Here is a 27,027-nt window from a genome sequence, read left to right on the forward strand (position 1 = left end):
TATGTGTTGATACATTAAATTAATAAACAAAATACAAAAATAGTAAAATCATTATATTATTACACATATTTAAAATGCTAAATTAAATTTATCTTAAATTGTATTTTAATACTATAAATTATAAAACATATAAAAGGATTTATAATATAATATTTTAATTTCTATTATACATTAAAATTTAAAAATGTACAAATTTATTAATATGGAATTGTAATTTCAATATATATCAATAGATATATTGATTTTATTATAAAAATTTATATAATATAATATGCCATGATAACTTCTTATAATTAATCAAATTTTATGAATGGAATTTATATTATTATATAATATTCACATAATAGTTAACTATTAAAATAATATACAGGATTAATATACATTTTTGGAGGATCAATTCTAAACATCAAACAAAAGTTAATATACAAAAATATCAATTGAGTTTTATTTATTAAATTATAAGCAACTTAAATTTATATTAGATGAAATAAGATAGAAATAATGCGATAACAATGTAACGGAGATAGAATAGATTCATTCTATTTTCATCTCGTTTATAACATAAATTTAAATTGTTTATAACTTAATAATAAAATAATAAGTTTAACTAACATTTTTGTATTTGTTTGACATTCTACAATCAATCTTACAAAAATGTTCTATAAATATATTAATATCCTGTATATAATAATAATAAGTAGCATTTTTAAAATTAGATGTAAAGAAAATGTTTTAAAAAATAAATAAAATTTATTCTGAGATATCATATGAAATAGAATCATAATTTATATTCTGTATGGAAGTACTTTTTAGGAATTAAATTGGTTATGTATGCCTAATTTCCAAGAGAAGGTCCTTGGCCTTACAGATACGAAGGCGTCGAATATTCGTGAATGAATCTTCTTTCTGCAGTGACGTCACTGGTTGCCATTAGTCCATCGAGTTGCTTATAAGAAAAGCGCGATCTATGAAAGAGCGCTTGCGCTTTTCAAAATGACTTGCTGCGCGGCGCTCTTGGGCTTTCCAATGGAGACTTGATGAAAGCTCCTTTCGTTCACAACTAGAATCTCATTGCGACCAGACGAAATGCGACCATATCCATTTGCGGAGTATTTTTTCAAGAAAGTTAAACGGCTACGAAATTGCAAAAACATTTAACAATCAATCGGAAGGTAAAAACGAAGAAACTTCATCATCGTATATCCTGGTGCGTGATACATATATTGTGAAATTTCGAATAACGTGCAACGATTTTTGAAAAGATAGAGGAAATTTATGGAAGTCTGCGCTATGTTTTTCCTGTTAGTTAATCATCTACATATATGAGCATTTTGTTTTTGATTGATCGATAACCGTGAATTAGGTCGTTCACAAGTCGCGCCCTGAATAGTGGAACATTCGCACAAAATTCGTGAAGGTGGAAAAGATTCTAAATTGGTGTTCGAACGAGCATCAGACGACAATATTATATGTCTTGAGCAACGTCGACATATATGATGAAATTGCAGTTGCTTGTAATCGAAACGGATTACTGCTGGAGGAAAGCGTTGCTTAGGTAAGCAAGTAAATGAGGATTCCAAACAAGCTGCTTATGCTTTTAATATTTGTCACTAATGTTAAGCTTGTTTAGCAACATAACGTTTAAATTTCTATTTACGGTATTAGATAATCGTATAATATTGTATTGTGTCATGATAAAAAATATTCAAAGATTTAAAACATTAAATTATTAATAAAAAATATAATCAAATTAATATTAATATTAAATTAATATTAATATAACAATTTTAATATTAATATTTTTAAAAAAAACAAACGTTCAATAAACAGAAATAAACATTAAACACAATTATAAAAATTAAACAAAATTATTAAATTATAATTATAAATATTTTTAATTTAATATAATAATTTTCAAATAATTCTATGTTTCTTTTTTTAAAATGTGAAATTTTATTTTATATTTTATATTTTTATACATTTATAAAAATAACTATTAGATTTATTTCTGAATACAATTATTATAACTTTTAAATAACTTTCTATATTATAATTAGTTTTAATTGAGTCAAAATTAAAAGATTTTTAATAAGAAATTTTTAAAACATTTAAATACACCGCCAATATATATGTCGATAAAGTCAATGATTAACAACTGTCGGTAGTAAACTTCAATCAATTACGACAATCGCCGCTATGTGCGCGTTGCTCTAAGGAATGTGATGGCTTGTACTAAGAAGAAAATGTAATGATGATTCAGAACACGCTTTGGCTCTCTCAACTGGTCTTTCTCGTTTTACACTTTCACGGCCCTTTGGCTGACGCCATCTTCAATCGTTTTTTTGTTTAAGTGTCAATTTTATGGAATTATATGTTACATAGTGGATATCATAAAAACGTTATGAGTGTGATCAGTGAGTGTAATGAACGAACATCGAACTGCCGATCGTCTAAATTGAAATGATAGAATGATCGCGATATGAGTTTGCGTCGTAGATCTAGTCTTCAACCATCCCTGAAAGGTTGTGAACCAGAAAGGAGTCATTAGCAGTCCAAGTGTCCATGTAAAAGTCATTCACTTGAATTCTTCCCCTTTGAAGTATTGTTGGTTAGTTTATGTGTTGTTTGATACATGTGTTTTCTTTTTTATTTTTCTGTTGCACTTTCGCGAAACACATTGTTAAAACGAAGAAAATCGAGTCTCCGTTTATTGGTTATGTTTCTTGTAATCGCCGTAAATCGCACGCTTCTGTAGCACGTTCCGAGTAGTGAAAAATTGAAAATATAAAGTAGTGTGTGTATGTAGAAATAAAATGCACAAGTTAAGATTACCTGTCAAGGTTGAATTGCTGCCCAGTGCTTTAACAAGGTATGAAGATATTTGATCTACAGGTATCGATACAAACTGTTTTCTTTGATTTCATGCATTGTCTTATAATTTTATGTAGTGTATATCGTAAAATTATATTTTCAGATGTCATGTTTTCAAAACAATTATTTTACGGTAATGAATTGATAGAAATTAATTATCTTTTTTTTATAATATATGATATAATATATGACACAATTTTGTTCCAAATAAATTCAGTCAAATTCTATTTATATCTTTTATAGAACATAAAAACACTCTAAGTAATTGTATGCTTTAAATATAGCAGTGTAATTACATGAAATTGTTATATTCTGAGATTAACTTTTCGAAAAATATTAGTATCGATACATTGTTGCTCAAATTTATTATTTTTTAAATGTAAAATAAAAATTAAAATATTAATAACTTTTATTTTGTTTATGTTTGCTAGAAATATGCAAATTATAGAAATTTAGATTTGTATTATGCATGTTTCTAGTTGTATTGAGAACTATTGGCAGTGTTGTATGTATATATGATAATATAAAATTACAAAATTTGAGAATTTAATATATTTTATTCTATTATCTGATAAAAAAATTGAAAAATTAGTCATATTATTTTCAATAATATAATTTATGTTTAACAATTATAATTAATATTTTGTTATCATTTTATCATGTCGTTTTATCATACGAAATATTTCTTATAAAATGTGATTTATTATTTTATTGATTTGATTGATTATTAAAACAAATATCAGATAAAATTATTATTATTAAATAACCAAAGTAATCATAAAAATAATAGTACATAAGAATATTTTTAAATTCACATATACTGATTTTAATAAATGTGAAAAAAAATAATGCAGCAAAAGATGTATATTTCAAATTAGAGTATTAAAAAATTTTTCTCGAATTGTATATTTTTTCATAATAATAATTCGAATTCGAAATTTCTAATTCGAAGTTATTTTTATTTTAAGAAGAGCATATTCATTAAAGAATAAATTAATGTATTAAATTTATATGCAAGTGAGGTTGGATTTGAGTTTGAATTTTGACTAAGTTAGGTTAAGTTTGGATTAAAGTTTATTAGATTACACTTAGAATTGAAAAATTTTTCAAATATAAAACTGGATTTTATACGTACTATTAAAGTATTTAAGTATTAAGTATTAAAAGTATTAAAAAAAATAGTTTAGTCTAAAAACAATGTTTAATTTTTTTCTAATTTTTTTATATATATTATCAAAAAAAATTATATGCAATCAAATAATGCTACTGATTTGATTTGATTATATATATATATTTTTGAGATTATTTGAGATTATATTATCGTAATTATTCTAACGAAACATAAACTTACATTTTACATTATTACATTACTTACATTATTTACATTATATTATCGTTAAATTATTGTTAAATTAAAATTTCATAAAAATTATTTACATCATTAATTCAAGAAATTTAATACAAGTATATTAATATAAGTATATTATAAAAATTTGATTTATAATTATGACAAAATAAAATTGTATATGTATTATATATGTAAATTTATTTCAAATATAAAATCTTTATACTATCATATAATATATAACACATATGAAGATATGTTAATTCTATTATCATCACATTATAGTAGAAGTGAATGTCTATTCTTCTACTAATTGAGCTGCAATTGTAAGACGTTCTCGCCGCTATTCTTATGGAAAGCAGTTGACCTTGGCAATCATAAAACCTAATACAAGTTACAGAACCCTACCCATCTAACTCTAACTCTCATATCATTTAGTTTCTCGTTTCCTATGATACATTTCTAGTAGTTTCTCTATGAACTTCGTTCGTGAGACATCAAGTACAGTAGCTTTAATGTTTTAAAAATAGTCTTAATGTGATCCATAATTATATATTTTTATTATTATTTATTTGATGTAAATCAAGTTTTTATGAAGTGACGAAAATTATTTAAATATTTAATTTTCAACATTATTTTCAATTATATAATATATTATAAAATATTGTAATTATTAAATAATACAAGAGTATATAATATATAATAAGAATATATAATTCATAATAAGATAATTAAAAATTTTTTTTTTTCGTATTTTTTATTTATTATTATAGTTTTTTATAAAATTATTGGAATTTTAATAAGAGAGAGAAAGGATCAGATAGATTAAAGGATCAATGAAAACAAAAAAACGTAATAAGAATTTTCATTGAAATTGACATGGTGTGTTCTTCGAAGCAAGTGATCGATCATTTGTAGTCGTTTATCGAAGGGCGATGAAGTAAATGCGAGTTCTTCCTGAACCACCTGTGTATATTTTCGCGCGCGCGTATTCGCAGTTTCTCGGGTACACGTGCACCTAACGACTGATCTAGAGAACAGTACGAACAGTTCGACTCTCGACTGCTCACCTATGTTAACGTTTCTCCTAGTGTATTTTTGGCATCGTACTTTTCACGAGTCACAATTCTAACTTTCATTTTAATATAAATCAAAAATCATATTGTAAAAAATATTCATCATTTAAACTTTGATTTTGAAATTTGAATTGAGTCATGGTCATATTTGTAGCAATGTAATTAATATAATGGTTGATATATTTCTTTGAAAATGTATTATTTAATGTACTGTCGGTAATGTGAATGTGCAGGAACCTTCGAATCTGGCCGAGTAATGCAGCCACAGTTACATGATTCGGGTAGTTTTCGGTGTCGCACCTTTCACGAGACCTTGGTATAGTCGATTCAGACTTTATTCAAAATTCTGTTGCTGGACATTAAAATTATGACAGTCTCGAGCTAATTTTGTTCTTGTGTTAGTGATAATTCAAAATGTGTTAATGTGTGAATTTATGTGATGAAATAACATTAAGTTCCATCAGGAAGTTCTTATTTATCAAGTATGTAAAATATTGTCAATAACATATATTAAATGTTGATTTTTAATTGCAACAGAATAGTATAAATACATATTTTAATAATTTTTATTTTCTACATTTTCTTTTTTTCACTAACGTAATAATTTAATATTGATATTTTTTCAATATTTATGTGAAAATAACACTTTTAATTATATTTGAAACATTCTATTTGATTTTCAAATATTTTAATTTAAAATTTGCTTGAGAAATTAATTATGTCCATATTAATAGATATGACAATAGATATAGACAATTATATATATTATTTTTATGGTTTCGTTGATTTTTATCAGTTATATACCATAATGTAGTGTTTTATATTTTTTTTCTTGTTGATTTTGTGTTTATTTCCTGGTTTCTGTTTTGTCTTTCTCTTTTTCCTTTACCTACTTACTAAGCTCTAGTGGTTCGTAGTATTTACACATGAATGTGAAGCCTGTGCAAACTGTTATTTTGTTGGATGCGTAAGTAGATAGATTAGCTATTAGGTTTTATTTAGTTTTTGTTTTTTTCTCCAATAATATTAATGTACTTATATATTTATAATGATTTTAAATGCATATTATATTTATCACATAATTATTTTTCAATAATATTTCATGAATTTTTATTTTTTATAAACATTTTTATGTGCAAGTAAAGAATTTTTATTTATTGATATTATTTATTTATTGATGAAAAAATAATTATTTTCTATTTATTATTAGATTTGCATTTATTTTATGATTAAAAATGATTAATAGGAATAAGTAATAAAATTTAGAGTAATTTATTGGCAAGATGACAGATAATTAACTGTTGTTGAAACTATTATTGAAATTTGAGTAAAACAATTTTTTTCATGTGAATTAAAAGAATAAAATATTTGAATGCAACATATTTTTTTATTATCAAAAAATTTTAAAAATTATATAGTGATAAATATTACATATATTTTTTACTTTTTGCTAATTTTTATAGCATAAAAATTCTTTTGTTAATGTTCGAAGTTTATTAATAGAATATCAAAATATAGTAAAATTGTATATAATCGAAAAGAATTATCGATCAATATATTTTCTGAAGATATACAAATATATAATCGATTCTATATATATTTTTCATAATTAATATGATTAATTTATTTACGTATTGAAAATTGAAATCATTTACTATTCATCCATATATATATATATATATATATATATATTTTACTTTGTATTCGGAAAATAGTCTCTTGAACAATATTGTTTATTCAAAATTAAATTTGTAGAATATAAATAAAATTGATATTGTCTATAATATAGAAAAAATTGAAAAAAATTGGAATCATTACGAAAAAAGAATATTGTTAGATACATAGACAGAAAAGTATGTTTTGTTAGATTAATACAATAAAATAATAAAATAATAAAATATAAATAATTAATATTTTGCATAAAAAAATCAATAACTATTTAAATTTATAAACATATATATTAATAAATAATTATTAATAATTAAGATAATTAATCTTAAGAAACCTATCTTACATGTACGGTATGGTTTAAATTTAAAATGTATATTATTGAATTTTATATTAGAAAGTTTTGTATTGAATTGATGATAAACAGTAAAACAAATTTTTTTAATGTATAGTATGACATTGTATTGGAGTTTCTTTCATATATTGTTATGTTCATTTACAGTCACATCATGATTACTTGTTTCGATAATTTGCTATGGCATGCAATCTTTCATATTTTGAAACAGATTATAGTTATTTATAAATATTTAAAGTTATCAAAAATATTTAAAGTGTGTTCACAAATTTATATATTTATTTTGTTCTTTTTTTTTTTTTTTTATCTTTTGAACATCTGAAATATTTCGGCGCCAACTCGAATATCTATCGATCCATTGATGTATTCGAGTTTGTAATCGAAGATTGTTCAATGCATCACTTAATGTAGGTGGAGTTGTGAATCAATTACGAGGAAAAAGGAAATGAGTCACAAACCGGGTATGACGTAAACATCTTTTATAATGAACATAAAGACTTTTCGCGGTTTGTCAGAATTATCACAATGACATTCTTATTAGATTATTTTGCATCGGATTCTAACATTTTTTGAACTATATTTTTTTTAAATTCAATTTTTTCTGTTTTCATTTGAACTTTATTTTATGCGTTACATTCATATTTTTTGAATAATAAAATGATATGCATCATTATATTATAAATGTTTATTATAAATTATAAAAATTTGATAAATTTAGTTTCAAAATGATCTCATCATGTTTACAACTTTTTAGAAGATTTTAAAAAGATAAAATATTAAACTCATTCAGAAATTAGTTAATACTTCATAAATTAGAAAGTTTCTAATTACTTGAAAATGAAATTACTAATATTTCATAATATTTTTTTTATATAAAATTCACTCTACCATTAAATTTAATTGGTCCTTCAATATTAGAACAAGATTAATAATTTATTAATTTTATTTAATAGTTTAATAGTTATCGAATGACTTATCATCATTATTGAGCCTTTTAATCGATTTGTACTTTATTTTTAATTATTAATGTAATTTTTTCTATTCTATATTTCTATATATCATATTTCTATATTTCTATCATTCTATATTTCTATATCATTGCAGATATCATTGATCGCATCGAAGTGATCTTTATCAATTTATATAATCGCTTATTTATTTTAATTAATATGGGTTATTAATTCATATGGAATATTCTTAAAATTTTGAATTCAACATTTCATAATATTATTTATATACAGGCATTTATTGAACAATTATGATAGTTTTGCGATTTTACATAACCCACAATTTGCAAATTGTTGCGTAATTATACAAGCTTGGTTCTTCTTATCCAAGCCAGTTGTTTTTTTATCATTCCAGAATCTCTGTGTGATCTGGAAACGTGCAGCTGAATCAATACTTTTTATAATATTTGCGTTGTATTTTATCGATTTCTGTTTGATTGTTGCATCTTTCGTAATTTCGCACGATGTTATAATGACATTTCTTCAATACGTAGCAATTATTTTGGCTCAGATAATAATTAAAAACTCTAATAATCGCATAAAATAACTTATACCGGTTTTTATAAAAGAAATTTATTTACTTATGTAAACTATGCAAACAGACAATGGTTTCGATCTTGTGTGATGTTTGTTTTTGCTTTGCTGTCAATCATTAGTTATTTCAATTGTATGTACTTATTCGAAAGAAAGTTTGGAAAGTAATAATTGCAAATAAAAATTAATATTTATTCGTTTATAATGAAAGAAGCATATATCATTGAAAGAATATTTAATAATGTATGGATTATGCATTTACAGTTTTCTTGCTTTTTCTACAAAGTTTCTTATGAATATTTATAAGTAGTAGATATACATGATTTTATATACATACATATATATATATATATATATATATATATATATATATATATATATGTATCTCGATGATTATCTCATGACTCATGCAATATACTTTCAACGCACATATGATTGAAATATTTGTAAGAAATCGGCGTTTCTTATCTTTCACAAACTTTCGAAAACGTAAGATAACTGTTTTATAGCTTTTAATCGACCAACACGCGAAATGAAAGTTATTTATTTTCTGTTGTATGCAAAGATGTATACAATTTCATCGATAAATAATTAGAAAAGCAGTATAAACAATATAAATCCTTTCTTGAATACATAATTCTAAAACGAAGAGTAAATAGTAGAATTATAAAAGTGAAAGGGATATTTCTGACTAATAGTTAGTCGTCCTATTTATAATTCGACTCGCATCGAACGCTGTGCATTCTTGTGAAGAATGGACAATAGCGAACGCACAATCATCTAACCATTTCTTGCGCATACTATCGATTCACGAAGACAGTTTTAAATCGGTTCATTGTCTCGAGAAAACTTGTCCGTGCGTCTCACGATGATAAGGGAGTTAATTGTCCGCGGAAGAAGTCAGTTACCCTCTATCCATACATTCGAAAGTGCAACGATTATTGGGAGGAACAAGGATCGAGATAAATATTCATTTTCTCTTCTATTGTTATCGTTCTTTGCCTGAATTATTCCCTAAATTATTTCTCTGAAACTCTACGTTGCCCTCGAATATATACACCACGGAGATATGCATATAATTTTAAACTCGGTCGGTTTTATCTTATTTTTTTCTTCTTCGATGCCTGGCGTAAACATTCCGCAGAACGGTTGAACGAAAAGATACAACAGTCTTTGTATCTCGTAGAAACGTCAAGTATTCGATTGAAACAATTATTGACGATCATATTCGTTCATATCATATGTGAATTTCACGGTGTGAACTTGATTATCCAAGTTTAAATTATCCAGTGTTCCATTATGTAGAAAAATGTTACTCGTTGTATGGGTTTGATTCTCTTTTCTGCTGGTGATTGAATAACGAATGCCTTGATCATCGGACGATGGTGAATGCCATTCGGGCTGCCATCATCGTATCGTTCAACGAGCAGTTCATGTGCTTCAATTGCTTCGAAGGATGATGAACGTGATTGTGGAACGACAGTTTGATGAAACGAATCAGATTAGTCTGTTTTATTCTATGGACGATCGTGGGAAAGAAATCCCGGGTGGAATTAGAGGGTTGCAGGTGGAACGAGAAGATCAAACGATGGAATCGACAAGGTATTAGATCAATTGTGCAAATGAAGTTTCATTAGTTTTAGAGCGCGATTCTCAAATTGAAATACGATCGTGTATGGTAGAGGTATTTTACTATTTTAAGATTTTCTTATTTATATCAATAATATAGTATATTTAGAATTTTGGAATCTCAAGAGAGGGAATAAAATTTTCTATGAGTAGTTAGTAGTTCGGTAATTTCATTTTATCGAAATAAGAGAGATTTCATAAGAACAAAAATTCAATACACAGAGAATTTGCTAATATATTTTTAATTACTTAAAAAAGAAAAATTTGAAAGTGTCATCTTTGTCTTCGCATTCGATTCGCGATTTTTAACATTTGAAGAAAAAAAGATAATACGTCGAATGATTAATTGTCGACAAATTATGACATATACACGTAATACGTTTTCGTTGTAAAAGCAAAAATTGTTTTAACTTTTAACTTAGAAGATTAATTTTAAAAACATTGAATTATCTAAATACGTGGTAAATAATTTGGTGTATTTTCAATATTTCGACTTGTGGGAATTTTCGAATCGAAAATAAATAAAAAAATTAAAAATCTTAGAAGTTTATTTTACAAAGTTTCGATTACACATATATATATTTTGTTTGCTTACATATCGTGTGTCTTCGACGTAAAAGTTCCTTGACTTTTATTCCTTCTCGTTTAATTTGAGAATACGATCGTATCGCTCCACGTTTTATTAACCTGTTGCTAAAGAATCTTTAATAGCGACTTATACAACTTATCTGTGTATATTTTGCTATAAGCAGGTCTTATGCTACGTTTCACGGGGTCAATGATAAATATTTCAAACCATATACCAACATGTACGTTTGAAAAAACCGACTTCTTGGTTTCTCGGGCTTCGATATTCGATAAAAGACAGTCATTGGTGAGGAATGCGGGTTTCCCCGGTGCCCACGGTAAAAGTTGCCCTGTACAGTACAGGTTTCAATTTCGAGAATGTTCGTATCGATTCAAAATCGACCAGCGACATGGAAAAAAGGGGTGGAATGGAAAGCCTTGGGAACAATTGACTTGAATCGCTTTGTTCGGCTTTCCGCGAAGAATTACTTGACCTTTCGGCATAAACGTGAACGCTCTTCCGGAGGCATTGTCATGTAGATTTTTTTTAATATAATTGACCTAATAAATATTCTTATTATTGCCATAAATTATATAGTTCTCGATAGCCACAAATTAATATTGATTCTAAGCCAATAGTTGACAGTGTTAACTTTTTCAATTGATTCTTTGATTTCTTAGATTGTTAATAAAATTGTCATATTCTCTTTACGAATGTAGTGAAATATTTTAATTAAATGAAATATATTTTTAATATTATTATTAATATTTAAATATTATACACATACTATATACATTCATTGCATGAAATTCCTTAATAGCGTTATATGTTAAAATATTATTTTTCTGTATCGTACAGTGAATTTTTTAACAACGAGTAGGTTGAAAATGGATTAAGTATATCGTATATAAATTAAATAAATCGCAATTTCTTTTTTATTTCTCTATAGATATTCCTATGAAATCCTATATATAAAAATATGTAAAGAATCCATGTTAATGTAAATTATATTCTTAAATTTGCTCGAAAATGTAGTTTTATATATATTAATTGAGAACATTAAATCTTGTTACGCGTAATTTTAGGACCGACTGGCATTAAAATATCTTCTTAAAAGCGTATATACCGTCTTAAATAGGGCCACATTAGCCCTATTTAAAGCACGTAAAATACATATAAATGGACTAATAAAATTTTTATTTATCCGGTGTATGCTTAATGAACGGAACACGTTGGCCGACTTATTTCGATCTATTTTGTTCTTGCGATTTGCTAAACGCAATCATACGAATTCATCGCTTGACAAGCTTAACCTTAATTCGAACCGCATATCTTTTAGGGATCAACTTGGGAAGCCATCCATCGGTAGACAATAATTTCTTTGTCGTCCATCATGCTCATCGTTAATTATAACCACGCGTCATTGTGTTATTTGCGTAGCCTGCCAATCGAGTTCGTTTCGGACTGATTAATTGGCGATTATAAATTGGAAATTAATTGTATTATGCATTTCTTTTCTTTTCGCTTCGAAGCAATAACTTTTTAAGTTTGGGAAAAAAAATTGAATTTTTTTTTTAAATATTAATACCCTAATCATTTAGATATATGTGGTACATGTATTAACATAGGAGAGAAAATTTTGGTAGGTAACAAATAAACACGGTTGTGTAATTGTTTAATCGCCAATGGTACAAACAGATATATTTCCGATTCCAATATATTTTCTTTCGAACAACTGTTTTTTTTTATATTATATCGGTTCTATTTAAATATTTCTGCGATATAAATTTTTCAAAAATTATTGAAATCCCTTGCATTATAGAATATTCCAAATCGTAATGTTGATACACAAAGTTATAAAAGATTATTAAGATCATGATATTGACGTTCAATGTCATTTGAAAGTTATTCGTGATTATGTTCGTTCCTCCTCGTTGAGATTGTTTTAATTCCGATTAAAGTAATAAAATTTGAAAGATAAGGATAAAACTTAAAAGAAATTATTGCGTTATATTTGCATTGAAATGATTTGAAAATTATAGATATACTTATCTAATATTTATTTTGATTGGTTATAAAGATATTAATCTAGTTAAAGGAAATTTGTTCGTTAAGAGGAATCAGTGGAATATTTTGCCAGATGAGTAATGTTCGCTTCTCTTTTTAGATTTTCTTTCCACGCACGAAATCTCGTGTGTTACTTTCCATACAAAAATAATGCATGACTACAAATGTAATCGTAAATGCTAAACTACGTGCTAGACTATGTTTTTCTTATTTAAAGTTATCGTAGAATGGTTGAATTTTTTCCCGAGTACGAAACGTTTTAAAAATTCACAAGGCCGTGTTAACTGGTCGTTACATTATCGTTTTTCGAGCAAATGGCATTAAATAAAGGTAGCACAGTTATGATAAGACGAAATGTATATGAATATTCGATGACCAAACTTGACTAATATTTTTACATTTTCGCCAAAGAGATAAACAGTTGGCTTCGTTGTATATTAACTGGAACTAAATTTAAATACTTACGCATGTGGTTAAGGAAATCGCGAAGAAAACGTACGTGAAAACGAATCTCTATCCGTTAACTTTCTAAAAAATAAATCTTCAGTTGATATCGAAAGTTGAGTAAAGAATTCTGCTTGGCAGAATTTCGTTCGAGCCTCTTCACTCATTATTTTATATCTTCTTTAATCGATAAACGAAATCGAAAACCCGGAGAAAAATTTAATTTTCTGTGAATATGCTTATCGCAGTAAATTAATCGATCTGATCCGAGATATCGGCTGTTATTATATTATCGATATCGATATCGATATTATATTACATTATATATTATTTATTCAACGAAACTTATCATTAATACACTTTGTTATATTTTTCTTTACGTTTCGAGATTTCCCTTTGTTGAAATTGCATCGTGTATCCATGTTTCCACGTACAATTTTACGACAACAATTCTCTTCTTTCAAAATAAATTTGACATATTTTTCGCTATTAGTAATGAATCGAAGTGATTTATGCGAACACAAGAACATAAAAAATAATAATTCTCGATATAGGATTCTCGAGGCAAGAATAGATCGAAGAGATCTTGATTGGACCATCCTCGTTGGTGTTTTTTTTTAATCCTTCGATCGATAGGAACGATTCGAGCGAGAAAAAAAAAATAAGGAATGATTTATATATTTTGGATCAGAACCAGCGCTCATGTTCTTCACGTGAAAATCCATTGACGCATGCTTTTCGCATGTTTGGCCGAGAGGAATACACATTTCCACACTTAGTAACCAGTCTTTCCGTTTGCTTGTGTGGCCTTCGTGTAAACTAAGATGCCATTCGTGAAAGAGAACGCGATTGAAATTTGCAAGGATAAAAGGATATCGAGATTAATACCTCGGTAATTCGGTGTCAAGGCTGACCTGTTCGTAATTTGGTTCGATTTAAACGCTAATGGCTTTTTATAGATCTCTGTGACGATCTTTATTATTTGAAAACTTGCTCATGGACCAAAATTGAATCGGATTTGGCTATCGTAGGTGGGGTAGATATGTTGGAAGTTCAATTTCGTTTTATCACGCTTTTATTATTATTGTGACAAGATTTATGAGTTTCGAATGCGTAAATCTTGTGTTGCTTCTTTTTATTCTTCAAGTAGCTTCAATTTTGCTTAGAGAATTTATGATTTATTTCAAATAATTAATTGATATAAAAAACGCAATTTCTTTTGTATTTTTTATTATAAAATGTACCATACGTGTGTTTATCTTTACTTTTAAAATATAAAAATTTTCTGTATTATCTTTTGAGTTTATATAAATTAGAACATTTTTTATTTATATTTTCGCTATTGTATATAGACTTAAAATTGTTATCCAAAAAAAAAGAAAAAAAAGTGATAGATGGAGGATCGAGATTTCAGTCTCAAATTAATAATTTTGTATTCGATCAAAAGTGGAAGTTATCGCGAGAAATATATATATATATAAAGCAATCGAGATGAATTTTAAAAGGTTTTCTTACAAGAAAGAAATTTGCGTGCGATAGCACGAATGGCGATAGAGTAATTTTAGTTGGTTCAAAGGGTTATCGGTCTAAAACGTGGAGTCGTAAAGAATCGTAAAAAAAAAATCTCATTTGACGTTTATCGAAGTTCATAGAAGTTAAATTCTAAATTCCCGTGCAAACGATCATGTGAAAGTCGGGAATATTGTTTCTGAAACTTTTCCATTCTTTTCACTTTTTTCACGAAATATTATCATTAGAATTATTTTTAGTTCCAACTCGTGCCGATTTTACGATGATAATAAGAGAAATTTTGTAACAGATTTTTATTGATCGTTTTAATCTCAAATTATCGGGACAAAGTAATTGTTATATTATATATTATCTGTGTGAAAATCAGTTTTAATCAGTTTCCTTGGGCTATTTTTCACAAAATCGTGTTATTGTTAAAATATTCTTAAAATTCGAGAAAAAGATATTGTTAATATAATTATAAAGTAAAATCAAAGAATTAGAATTTACGAATTTGTAAATATATAATAAGATTCGTGAAGGAGGGTTGATTCTTATCGCATTCTTAGACTTATACAAAGATTGTGTGATTTACTATCATCATCATTGTCCCTCATAACGTTCCCTGTAATTATAAGTATATACTTATCTATAACTACGAGAATATAATAGTGTATAAGTATATAGTTTTACGGTACATAATCATGGATAAAAGCACAGTCATTTTGAATTTACGAAGAAATTTTTTTCTTGAAACATTTGAGTAATTATAAAAAAAAGAAATGAAGAAATATTTGAAGTATTTGAGAAACACAATGAAAAATTATATATATTTTTTTAAATCAGATTGAAAAATATAAGATTCGATATATTTATTCGAAAAATTTTATTGCAGATCTTCAAGTACTTATGACAATATACTTATAGAAGTATATTGTCTATTATAATAAGTATATTGTCTATTATACTTATAGAAGTACTTATAAACTTGTTATGTTTAATTATTTGTTATTTTTATGATTAATTTCAATGATTTTTTTTAATTTTTGTGTAATAATAATCTTTTTTATAAATATCTCAAATAACTCGAAATCAAAGAAGAGATACTTTTTCCACGATTTCATCATTTTATTATATGAAGAAAATGAGTAAGCTTTTTTAAACAACGTTATAAAGTTATGTTATCTATTAATCTATGTTATCTATTAATTTTTATCTGATCAAATTTTATGATGATTAAGCACGCGTGTAATTTATTCACTTATCTTAAAAAATTAATGTCAGATTAATAAATCAGATAATTTTCAAAGAGTAATTTAATAAAAAAATTTAATAAAAAGATTAAAAGAATAAAATTTCGTATCTTATAAATTCTAACAAATTTGCAGAAAATTACACAAATTTAACCATTGTATATAATTTTCTATGAAAATTATTATTTTATACAATTCTGTACACCATAATTCTGTTTATAATTCCACGTTTGATGTTAAATATTTCATTTATTATCTTTTCGAACAACACAAAACATCGTGCGTTTTTATGTCACTCGATCAACCATCGAATTATCTGCGCAGAACTTATCATTTTATTCAATACGTAAAACCAAAGATCCGCCTACAAGAAATCCTCTTATCGGTCGGCGCCACCCACGATAGAGCTTTTCTTCCTTCGCATCATTTTATTCTTCGTCATGAATGGAAAGAATCTATTGAATGTAAATAAGAAAAGGGAAAAAGAGAAAAGAAAAAAGAAACCAATCAACAATTTTTCGTATGCAGTGGTTACCACGTTTTAAAAAGATAAATCCACAATTAATTGAAGTCGCGTTTCCGGTTGTTTACAATCTCTTGACGCGGAGTTAATTAAAATTCGAATCATTATCAGATAACCGTGCAATCTTCAAATAATTTCCGAATGAATTTATTGTGTCAGACGATTAAAGTTGGAAGCCATAAATTAGCGAAGCGTTAAAATCGATTACTAGAAAGAGGTTGAATTATAAAGGAAATTTGATCCAATTTGTTTCTTTTTCTTTAATCTTTTTTTTTCTTATTTTATTATTGCAACACGGTTTTGTGTTTCGTAAAATCGATTACAAAATTATTTTCTTTAAATATTTACTTTTTAATCCTTCATTGTGCACGTAATGATTTTCAATTTCAAGCTCATTTTATGAGTTTTATTTTGATTTAAATTTTTTCCAGTCAACAAATAAATTAGTGTAAAATAAATATAAAATTAGATATTTCAAGATAGACTAATGATTATGTTAAATTATCATTCGAATAACGTTGTAAAACGAAATGATATTTTTCGTAAAATATACCGAGCATTCGGATACTTATTAAGATCAACAATCTTTCAAGCTGTCGCGTTATGATAATAATCGTTAACGTTCTCCTCTGTCATCGCGAGGCTATTATCAGCGGAATGTCTCTGCACTTTCCGCAAACTTCCTGCCCGGATATCTGGTCGGCCTCGCCCATTTCAGGATTTCAACGAAGGCAGGTCGCTTTTAAAGCGAGCCACGTCAACACGTATCCTTAACACGATAACCTTTTACTCCACCAATGCGATGATAACTAAAAGTAGAACGTTATACTGTATCGTTCAGCGGCAACGATCCGGTTTAAATGCGGGATCTTCGAACGTCTTATCGAGTACCACGTATATATATATATATGTATGTATAATTCATATCCCAATTTTTGCTTTTTTAAAGAGCAACCTACGAATTTTCCTTTAGCGACATGATTTTAAATCGTCGATAAAGAGAATAATATTGTTGGTTAAAAGATAGAAAATGCTGTGTGCCGTACAGCCGATGATTTGGAATTTAACGTGCAAGAATTGTCTATAAATAATCTGGTTCATCTGCATTTAGATTGATATCTGTCGTTTTTCGTGGCGCCATTAAATTGTTCAACTGTTGAGCGGATTTCGCCGAGGCTGGTTAGAAAATCTCACATAACATAACATAATATCGCTTCGAAGTTTCTGAAAGATAAAAATGTAATATTAATAACACGAGGAAAATAAGCGATATTTTAAACACGCGAGTCTAATGTACGTATTGGATAAAAACAAGATGCATTTGTAATCGTGAAACGCACAATCTTGAAACAAAACATATGCTTCGTTTGTTATTTATTCATGTATTTATAATTTGCGTAAAATTAAAAAAGAACATGCAACATCTTACTCTCAAACTGTTTAAACAGCTTCATTTATTTATAATTAAATATACGCGAAAGTTAAAAAAAAAAATAATAAATTTTCATTTTCGATTCGAAAAAAGACAAAGAAGGAACAATCTCGACAATTTTACGATCTCCTTCCTATCAATTCAATGGTACTTAATCGTTCACGCTCTTATATAATCTAATCGTTGCTCAGAAAATTCCATACCATTTTCGTTCACTGCTGTTATCTTTCATCTTAGAACTCGTTGAAAAGAAACGACTAAAGAAAAGAACGATTAAAAGAAAACTTATTTTTTTTCCACCTAAGTCCACCCAATATACATATATATTTTTCAAACAAAAAATTTTTCAACTTCTCGGGACTTGTTCGACTTATCTGACATGCGGTGCGACGAGCAATTGCGATGATAGTTGCGTCTTCTGTTCGCAGGATGGTATTGGACCCCAAGGTCACGAGTCTGCATAGTGATTACGGAAGCTTCGATCGACCATTGGGCGCCGGAGAGGGCCACGAGAGGGACGTCGAGGCGGCGGTTGATGGAAGTAGCAACGGTATGGCACAGTCGAGCGACGTTTATCAACGGCAGCCGTTATTACCTGGTGCACCGACCAAGGGTAAGGATAAGTGGTCCGGCGTGGCATCCGGCTCCGACTATTACGTGGACGACGAAGACGAGAAGATCGACAGTCTTGGCCGGCATCCTGGCATACCAAATGGCTCCGGGAACGGTGTCGTTAAACTCGACATACCTGCACCACTTCGGGAAGAACCTCGTTTTCCTAAAGAGAAATGGAAAACGTTCCTTGGTAAGGATTCTTTCCGCTCTTCGTATTGAGATATGAATTTTTGATCAGATTTGAGATGATTGTTTGTGCACAATTTGCCACTTGAGGAGGAGGAGGCGGTTACGTAGATCGTCTGACGTCATGTTTTACGCTAGAAGTAGTAAAAGGGCGAACAAACTGACTGCCAACTGAATCTATATCACGCCGACAGAAATTCCCTCGAGAGGGAATAATGACGTCACATTATTCGCACTCCCACTCTACACCCACGTCGTTATATCACCCGCGTCGTGTGTCTAACCATAAACGAAGTAATCCTCATCATTTGTCTATAGTATGAGTCAGACGTCATCGAGTATGTTAATTTTCCTTCAAAAAAAGGAATTTGATTATTCTCTGTTATTCACGGCATAGTCTGACGTCATATAATAACGCGTTTCTACAACAATGTTGGTAAGAAATCTTTCTGGGATTATCGCTTATTTTTTTTATTGAACGTATTATCCTGCTCAAAAAATTTCTTACAAACACACGCATATACAGTTAATCATTTCAAGAAAAGAGGAAAAAACGCTTTTTATTCTAAGGAGTTTATCGTTAATTATTATATTGTGTATCTAAGTTCTTTGTGATGACCACTTTAAGATTATCAAAGATTATTACTATTAACCTCGAGAGATTGAATTTGAAGGTTATTTTATACAAAAGACTATAAAAACGAAAGAAAAAAAAGATTGTGCCGTGTGTGACTTACGTTTGAATTCATCATGATATTGAATCCCAATTGGACGAAATTTTGATTAGATATGTTGTTATTAATTTGAAAAAATCATGAGATATGAATTTATAAGAAAGATACGACGATAACGCGAAAAAAGAAGATATATTCCATGTTCCAACTTCGTTGATCTTTTTAGGGCCAAACTTCTCTCGTACACGCGTTCCATTCACACGAACGGGGTGTCCATCGAAATCGAGATCGAGGTCGCTACGTGGCCTGGTATTTCGATGCAGATCTGGCTGATCTAATACAGAGGTGCTTGATGTGTTCTTGAACGATAAATCCAAAATGACTTATTAAAATCGGATTACCGACAGCACCCGTTGAAGTTGATTTTGTTTCAGAACTGGATTGTTGCGTGACAACAAGTTCTCCGTTCGTGTTTCATTTCAGTTGTTATCAGTGACAGTTTAAATAATAATTTTCCTTTTTTATTTTTTTTACAAGATAAGATATAAATATGTCATATTATAATCTTACCTTTACTGCATTAAATTTCTACGTAGAATTTTAGAAACAAAATTTTATTCGGGTTTCAATTAATGATAATTCAATCAATGTATTACGTGGGAAAAGTTTCTGTTTAATTTGATTAACGACAATTGAAATATACATTTTAATACTTGATATGTTAATGAATGAATATGTTAATCCATTCTTTTGTTGTCATATTCTTAGACTCGGGGGACTAAAAGAAATGAAATTGTTCTATGAATGTTTGCGGATGTATGAACAGGTTTGAAGGTGGAAAAGTTTTTCTCTTGTTGGTTGAAAGCCAGAACAACTAAATTTTGGCATGATGCCATTTCCTGAGAATGTGTATTATCGTGGTAGCAGCTTTTATGTTGCAGCTTAATATATGCAGAGTGTCTTAAGATAAATGGCGATGGATTATAATTAATTAATTTTTTAAGAAAACGAGAGAAAGGAAAATAGAGAGAGAAAAAGAGAGAGAGAATTATATGTGAAAGTCTAAAATATATATTTTTATGATTAATATAAATTTTAATGACGTTAAATTTAAAATAAAGAGAATATTATTTGTCAGATGATTCATCATTAATACAGAAGAGTTTAATAATAATTTTTTACTTTTAAATTTATCATTTAATGTTCTCTTATATAAGAACGTTGAACTTATTTATTTTACTCATTTAAAAAAAGAAAAACGAACGAAAAAAATATATGCTACGAAATACATAATGAATTTATAAATAAATTGATATAATGAATCGAAATTAACAATAAGAAGATATAAGATTTATTTATTTATTTCAAATTTCGTTTGTCGCATTTTAGTATGTATTATACATCTGGTAGATATATGCGCTCTCTGGCGTTTTACTTTTGAAATATATATTATTATGCATTGTATCAAAGCGAAAGGGAATATCCTGAAAAAAAGCGGCAAACAGAGAAGGAAAGCGCGAACGAGCAAGAGAGAAAGAGAAACAGAGGAGAGACCGAGTTGTTAGAAATTTCGGAACAAAGGAAGCATAGCCGTGCAAAGTGGAATACTAACTCCGTTTCTATGTTCACCGACGGAGAAGACTATAAAATGCACCACGATGACTGTTACCTCTGTATTCTATCGTGCACGCGCGATATTTGACTAAACTGCGGTGACCCGCATGCTTGAATCACTAGTTTATTTTCAGCCGATTGATGCATGTTAGCTGCCATTGTTTGAAGGCAAATAAATGATACATTGTACGATTTCCTCGAATTTTAATTAAATTAAACGAATTACTTAATTAAATTAAATAATCGTGGTTAATTGCGAATGATCAATATAATAAGATTGAGATTCAAAGAATTATTTTTTAGAAAGAAAGAAACTTATTTTAATTAAAAAAAAAGATACGTGTATTTTTAAAAAATAATTTAAAATATATCAATGTATTTATTTTTAAATGTAATTTTGATCTCTTATATAATATTTATTTTTACGGCAAGTTTAACGTTTTTAATTCTAATTAAAAACGTACAAGAAATATCATAAATATTTAAAATAAAGAAAATAATCTAAAATAATCTATTTATGAAACGATAAGAATTTTTTATGAATTTATCTTTATTTGGAATCTTTTGATATTGAAAATATGATTTATGTTGCAGCATTTCTATTCATGGTCGTGAACTTCATATTAACCACCGCGTCCCTCGCAATGGTGCACGAACGAGTTCCGGATCGAAATACATACGGACCGCTGCCGGATGTAGTGTTAGACAATATTGCCGCACAGGATTGGGCCCTTAACGTGTCGGAAGTTTTGATTATGATATTGTCCAATTCAGCGATGGTTTTTATTATTTTTCATAAACATAGGTACGTATTGTATACGAATATATCGATAAATTTATATATATATAAAAATTGGAATTTTTGCTCGACAGGTTTGGATCAGATGTAAAAAACAAGTAACATTAGTATTAATACAGCGTAAAAAAATTACAAGGCAGTCATTTTGCCACTTCTTCAAATTATTAAATCATCAAATTTGAGCTAACGAGAATAGAATTTTTGGTCATTATTGTAGGTAATGTTTGTATCTACTTATTATTTTACAAATTATATTGGTTTTTTTAGGTTTATCGTTGTTAGACGGATATTTCTTTTGATGGGATTGTTGTACATGATGAGAAGTATCACGATGTACGTGACAGTACTGCCTGTTGCCAGTAAAACATATTACTGCAGCCCAAAAGCAAACAATACCAGTCCTTTACTCGTTACAAAAAGGGTTTTGCAACTCATTTCTGGCTTTGGCTTGTCTATAAACGGCAAGCATACTTATTGTGGAGATTACATTTACAGCGGTCATACAGTCGTGCTTGTACTTAGTTACCTGATTATCAAAGAATGTAAGTATTTTTTCTATTATATATATACTAGTTAGAATAATATAGAAATATTCGTGACATGTTATTTATTTGCGAAAAACGTATAAAAAATCGAACAATTAAAAGAAAATGAATATTTAAAAATATAGATTCTCCGAGAAGATGTCAACCAATACATTGGCTAGCGGGCATTATTGTTCTTATTGGGGTGATTATGGTCTTGGTAGCTCACGGACATTATACCGTAGATGTCTTTATAGCATATTATGTAACTACACGCTTATGGTATATTTATCATACATTAGCTAATAATTCACATCTTAAGGTAAGTTGAACTTTTTTTTTTATTAATGCTTTGTCTTAAAAATTGATACTGTATTACAAAAAATACGAATAAATAATAATTAGTAATAAAAAAAATATATATATATTTTGAATATAAAGTAGATTGAACATGGATATTGAATACATTGAAATAAAATTACAGCAATACGAACCAAACAACTTTTTGGCCCGACTCTGGTGGTTTCCTATCTTTAAATATTTTGAGAAAAACGTGGGCGGCACGGTGCCACGACAATACGATTGGCCTTTACCCTGGCCTCGACGATTCCTTGCCAAGCACCCTAATCGGGATAGTTAATGTCTGTCTCTGATTTCATGATAGAGGCTGTCAAACAACGGAGTTACTTTGTTGTAATTTATGTATATATATATAAACATATATGTATACGTACCTAGGCATATAAAAATATGAAGATAAAGCTTTACTAGAAAGTGGTGCGAGAGATCTGTGTGCAAGTTTTCGTCATTATTGATGAGTAAATTCAATTTCGAGATGTAAACTTGCGGTGTTCACTTCTTTAAGAAAGAAAAGAAAAGAAAAGAAAAAGACAACTATAACAACTATAATGAAAACTATGATAAAAAACATGAACGATAGTGAAAACAAATGCTTGTACCGTCATGTTCGTTATCGTCCAATCGCGAAACCTATTTTTTTCTTGATTTTGATACGACTTATACATACAATGTAAGAGGCTAGGTAAATGATAGATCGAGATATTTAGTCTCACAATGAATTCATGTAGAGATGGAGGTATTCGAAAGTTACCAACAAAGTAGTGTATAAAATAAAATGCTAGATATCTCTATTTTCAGATACTCCAAATGTGAAATACTTAGATGTAAAAAAAGAAAAAAAAAAAAAAAAAGAAGGGAATTATGCTACCGTACCGTAATTCGGTTAAGTGTAGTAATGCAAAAACTGTCTTGTTGAACGTAGCATTAACAAGCAAGAGGCGAATTTTTTTGTAATCTTTTTCATTTGAACAACGATACGTATTGGAAAATTAAAAATGAAAAAAAAAAAAGAAAAAAAAAATAGAAAAAGGTGTTGCTTCGATAAAAATAAGGTAAAAAAAATAAAAAAAATAGTGAATTTTTGATTGCCGCGAGACTTTCCTCTGATTAATCTGTTCGAAATATGTTCTAATCTTTCAACTTCCAAATAACCAAAACGATGTTCTTTGTATTTACCATACGGCGGTATGCCTTATTCCGATGAAAGTCAATCGAATCGCAATTTTCGAATTGTTAAATCGGTCAATTATTATTCGTTTTCTATTTTATAATTTTTCATGTCAATTTTCCCTCGAAATTGGAGCCTTTTTTTAAACGAATATTTTTTATCGCAGAAGCAGTTAGTGAAAGATTGGCATAGTTTTAAAATTCAACCAATGATCGTGCAATTTCGTGGGACCAAATACAAAGAGTAGTCGGAAAATGTACTACTTTTCTAGTAGCGATCGTGAGTAATTTTTTTCGTGATGACAATAGAATACTCGTATAGCCATATATTAAAAAGCTCTCAAATGTTCAGGTTTTTGCTCTATTTTTTAGATCATGATTTATAAGCGTCTTTATTGGCGTTTTGGCATCGCAATGTGTTCTCTTCGATTGATGAAATTTATCTGCGATCACACGATTGAGAAACCAAGTGTATTACGTGTGCATGTCAATGAAATTCGTAATTCCTCGGAATAAGGTCGTCTTTATAATCTACACATACCAGATGTTGTCACGTACTCGTGAATGATATTAAATCATTTAAAAAAAAAAACGTGTTGATGCTAATAAAACCTCGGAAGAAATCTTATAAAATAAAATCTTTCAAAGAATGTTCTCTAATAGTTCATTTTTTGCACGATTTTATTTTGTTCTTCTATCATCTTATAAATTCGCAAAGTAATTTCTTATGGATTCTTGCTCCGATCTATTCGTCAGAGCAATTTTTAATTTCATTATAATATTTCTTCAAGATAAATAGCACAAAATCATAGAATCTCTACAATGAAAAGGTGTAATGGAAGAATGTTTTATATAAATTTTCAATTATTCAAAAAAGATTGAGAAATAATTGAAAGATAAAAAAAAAATTGGAAATTATTTTTTGTTGCGATAGAAAGTGTTAAGCTTACAAAGTCTGTGAATAGTTTAAGTAACATTGCCGGCGATTTGTTGTCTTATGCACATACGATTTATTGTTAATACTCCTCGTGTATAATCCTCGTTATTCGTTATACGAGATGTTTACATTCAAATAATGCATGTTCGTTTTGGAGTGGAATGCAAATATAACGATACGGTCGATGATCCTATTTTAAAAATCTTTTTTTTTTCGACATGCGCGCGAAGAAAAAACGACGCAAGAAGAAAAAAAAGAGACATTCGCGACCAAGCGAAAAAAAAAAATGGTCGCAGCGGGATAAATTGAATGAAATTTGTTGGCTCTTATTACTACGTGTAATTAAGTCTCTTTTCGTCTGTGATGATAATGAAAAAAAAAAAAAAAAAAAAAACAGATTCGTCGTCGTGAATTCTTGATCGTGGAACGAAATTACATTCGTGAAACGATTTATATGACGTATCCATTATAGTTATTAATATTTGTTCTTAACTCTCTATGGTCTGCTTCCTTTACTTAAATTAACCATATAAAACATTCTGATTCATTTCCGGTCATTAACAATATTGTAACTATGATTCTTAGAAAAAATCGATTTAATTGTCAAATCTGGTATTTATTTAAAGATTAAATGAGAGATAACATTGATGATATAAATTAAACCATAGAGAGTTAAAAGGCTCGTATAGATGCGTGTATTGAATACACGTATATATTTTAATAAGATTAAATGTGGTTCGTAGCGATATTTTTAAGTGACGCAATATTCAACGGTTTTTTATTTAGCAAAAACAACAACAAAAGCAAAGAAAAAGAGATATACATATTTATTTTTTGAACGCATGCAAAGATATATACGAGCCACTGAATCGATTCATAACATGGAAACCACGTAGCGTATAATTATTGTGAGAAATCGCAAATATCGATTATCGCACGTGCGACTGTGTCTATATGCACATATATGTTTGCAAAATATTTTGTCGTTGTTCTTTTTTGGACGGACATGTTTAAAAACTGATATAGATGAACGTATAGATGATATACAAAAGAAGCTTGCATAGATCAATACTGTGGATTTAGAGAATTACTATTGAAATCGTTTAGAGAAAGCGATGTCAGTCCAAGTTAGAACAGTAAAATAACAGCGTCATGATCTGCCAGAATGATATTATTAAACGCGATCGAATCAGCCAAAAAAAAAAAAATATGAGCCATCGAGTGTACACATGCCGCGCGTTATAACGTGCTCCATGATGCACGTGTTTGTAGATGCGTTTATACATAGGCAAACTCGCGTAAGAAAATAATTTATCTTACACGCACACATGATAAATATAAAAATAAAGCAAACAAATAGGCCTCGTTAATGTTTATGAAGAGAAAGATCGAAAATAGAATAATATATGGGATAATTCAAAATCTAAATTGTTGTCTCGAACAAAATGTTAAATAAAAAGGGAGAAAAAGAAGGAATATATAAAAAGAGAAAGAAGCAGCCGTAGCATATGTATGTACGCGTGCGCATGCGCGAGCGAGCGACATACTGTGTATGTGTGTTTATATATGTATATACATATATATATATATATATTTTTACTGTGTAGATATTTTTTGGTAACTTGTTACAATAATCTTATTAGTTAAGCATATATATATATATATATATATATTATAAATATATGTTGTAAATATAAAAATAATAGCTGAAGAGAAAGCTTCTGCCTGTCATTATGATCCGAATATTTTTCAATAGAATAAATGAATCAAAATGATGGTTTTGTTAACCGTTGTATTAACGGAAACGTTAAACAAATTTTTTTAACAATTAAATAGGCTTCTTCAATGACTGGCGATTTATTCGTGTTTC

General features: G+C 28.3%; 1 protein-coding gene and 1 long non-coding RNA gene across 8 annotated transcripts; one reads left to right on the top strand and one right to left on the bottom strand.

The window, feature by feature from the left end:
- The first annotated feature begins 1,000 nt into the window (after nt 1-1,000).
- Nucleotides 1,001-26,365, top strand: LOC108000086 (phosphatidylcholine:ceramide cholinephosphotransferase 2-like). Of its 7 annotated transcripts, none has more exons than XM_062073572.1 (7): nt 1,936-2,608; nt 5,526-5,608; nt 18,710-19,086; nt 21,965-22,175; nt 22,437-22,711; nt 22,840-23,015; nt 23,178-26,365. In XM_062073572.1, exons 2-7 carry the CDS (start codon nt 5,565-5,567, stop codon nt 23,331-23,333), a joined length of 1,239 nt encoding a protein of 412 aa, XP_061929556.1. In that variant the 5' UTR covers nt 1,936-2,608; nt 5,526-5,564; the 3' UTR covers nt 23,334-26,365. The 7 variants fall into 7 exon arrangements, with proteins under 7 accessions (XP_016915737.1, XP_061929556.1, XP_016915738.1 ...); XM_062073573.1 differs by lacking the exon at nt 1,936-2,608 and adding an exon at nt 5,266-5,450; XM_017060248.3 differs by lacking the exons at nt 1,936-2,608; nt 5,526-5,608 and adding an exon at nt 1,001-1,555.
- LOC133665957 (uncharacterized) lies at nt 17,095-18,627 on the bottom strand. Its single transcript, XR_009829445.1, has 2 exons — nt 18,485-18,627; nt 17,095-18,073 (listed from the first exon to the last, which is right to left on the bottom strand). It is a non-coding gene; the product is annotated as an uncharacterized LOC133665957 (long non-coding RNA).
- Nucleotides 26,366-27,027: the final 662 nt, after the last annotated feature.

Source organism: Apis cerana, linkage group LG4, assembly GCF_029169275.1.
Source record: "Apis cerana isolate GH-2021 linkage group LG4, AcerK_1.0, whole genome shotgun sequence".
Taxonomy (NCBI): Eukaryota; Metazoa; Arthropoda; class Insecta; order Hymenoptera; family Apidae; genus Apis; species Apis cerana.

Excerpts from the sequence above, each read along its gene's own strand:
- LOC108000086 (XM_017060247.3), top strand. The coding sequence starts at position 10,313 with ATGATGAACGTGATTGTGGAACGACAGTTTGATGAAACGAATCAGATT. Across the intron at positions 22,176-22,436 it reads ATTATTTTTCATAAACATAG|GTTTATCGTTGTTAGACGGA; the intron begins GTACGTATTGTA and ends TGGTTTTTTTAG. Across the intron at positions 23,016-23,177 it reads CTAATAATTCACATCTTAAG|CAATACGAACCAAACAACTT; the intron begins GTAAGTTGAACT and ends ATAAAATTACAG.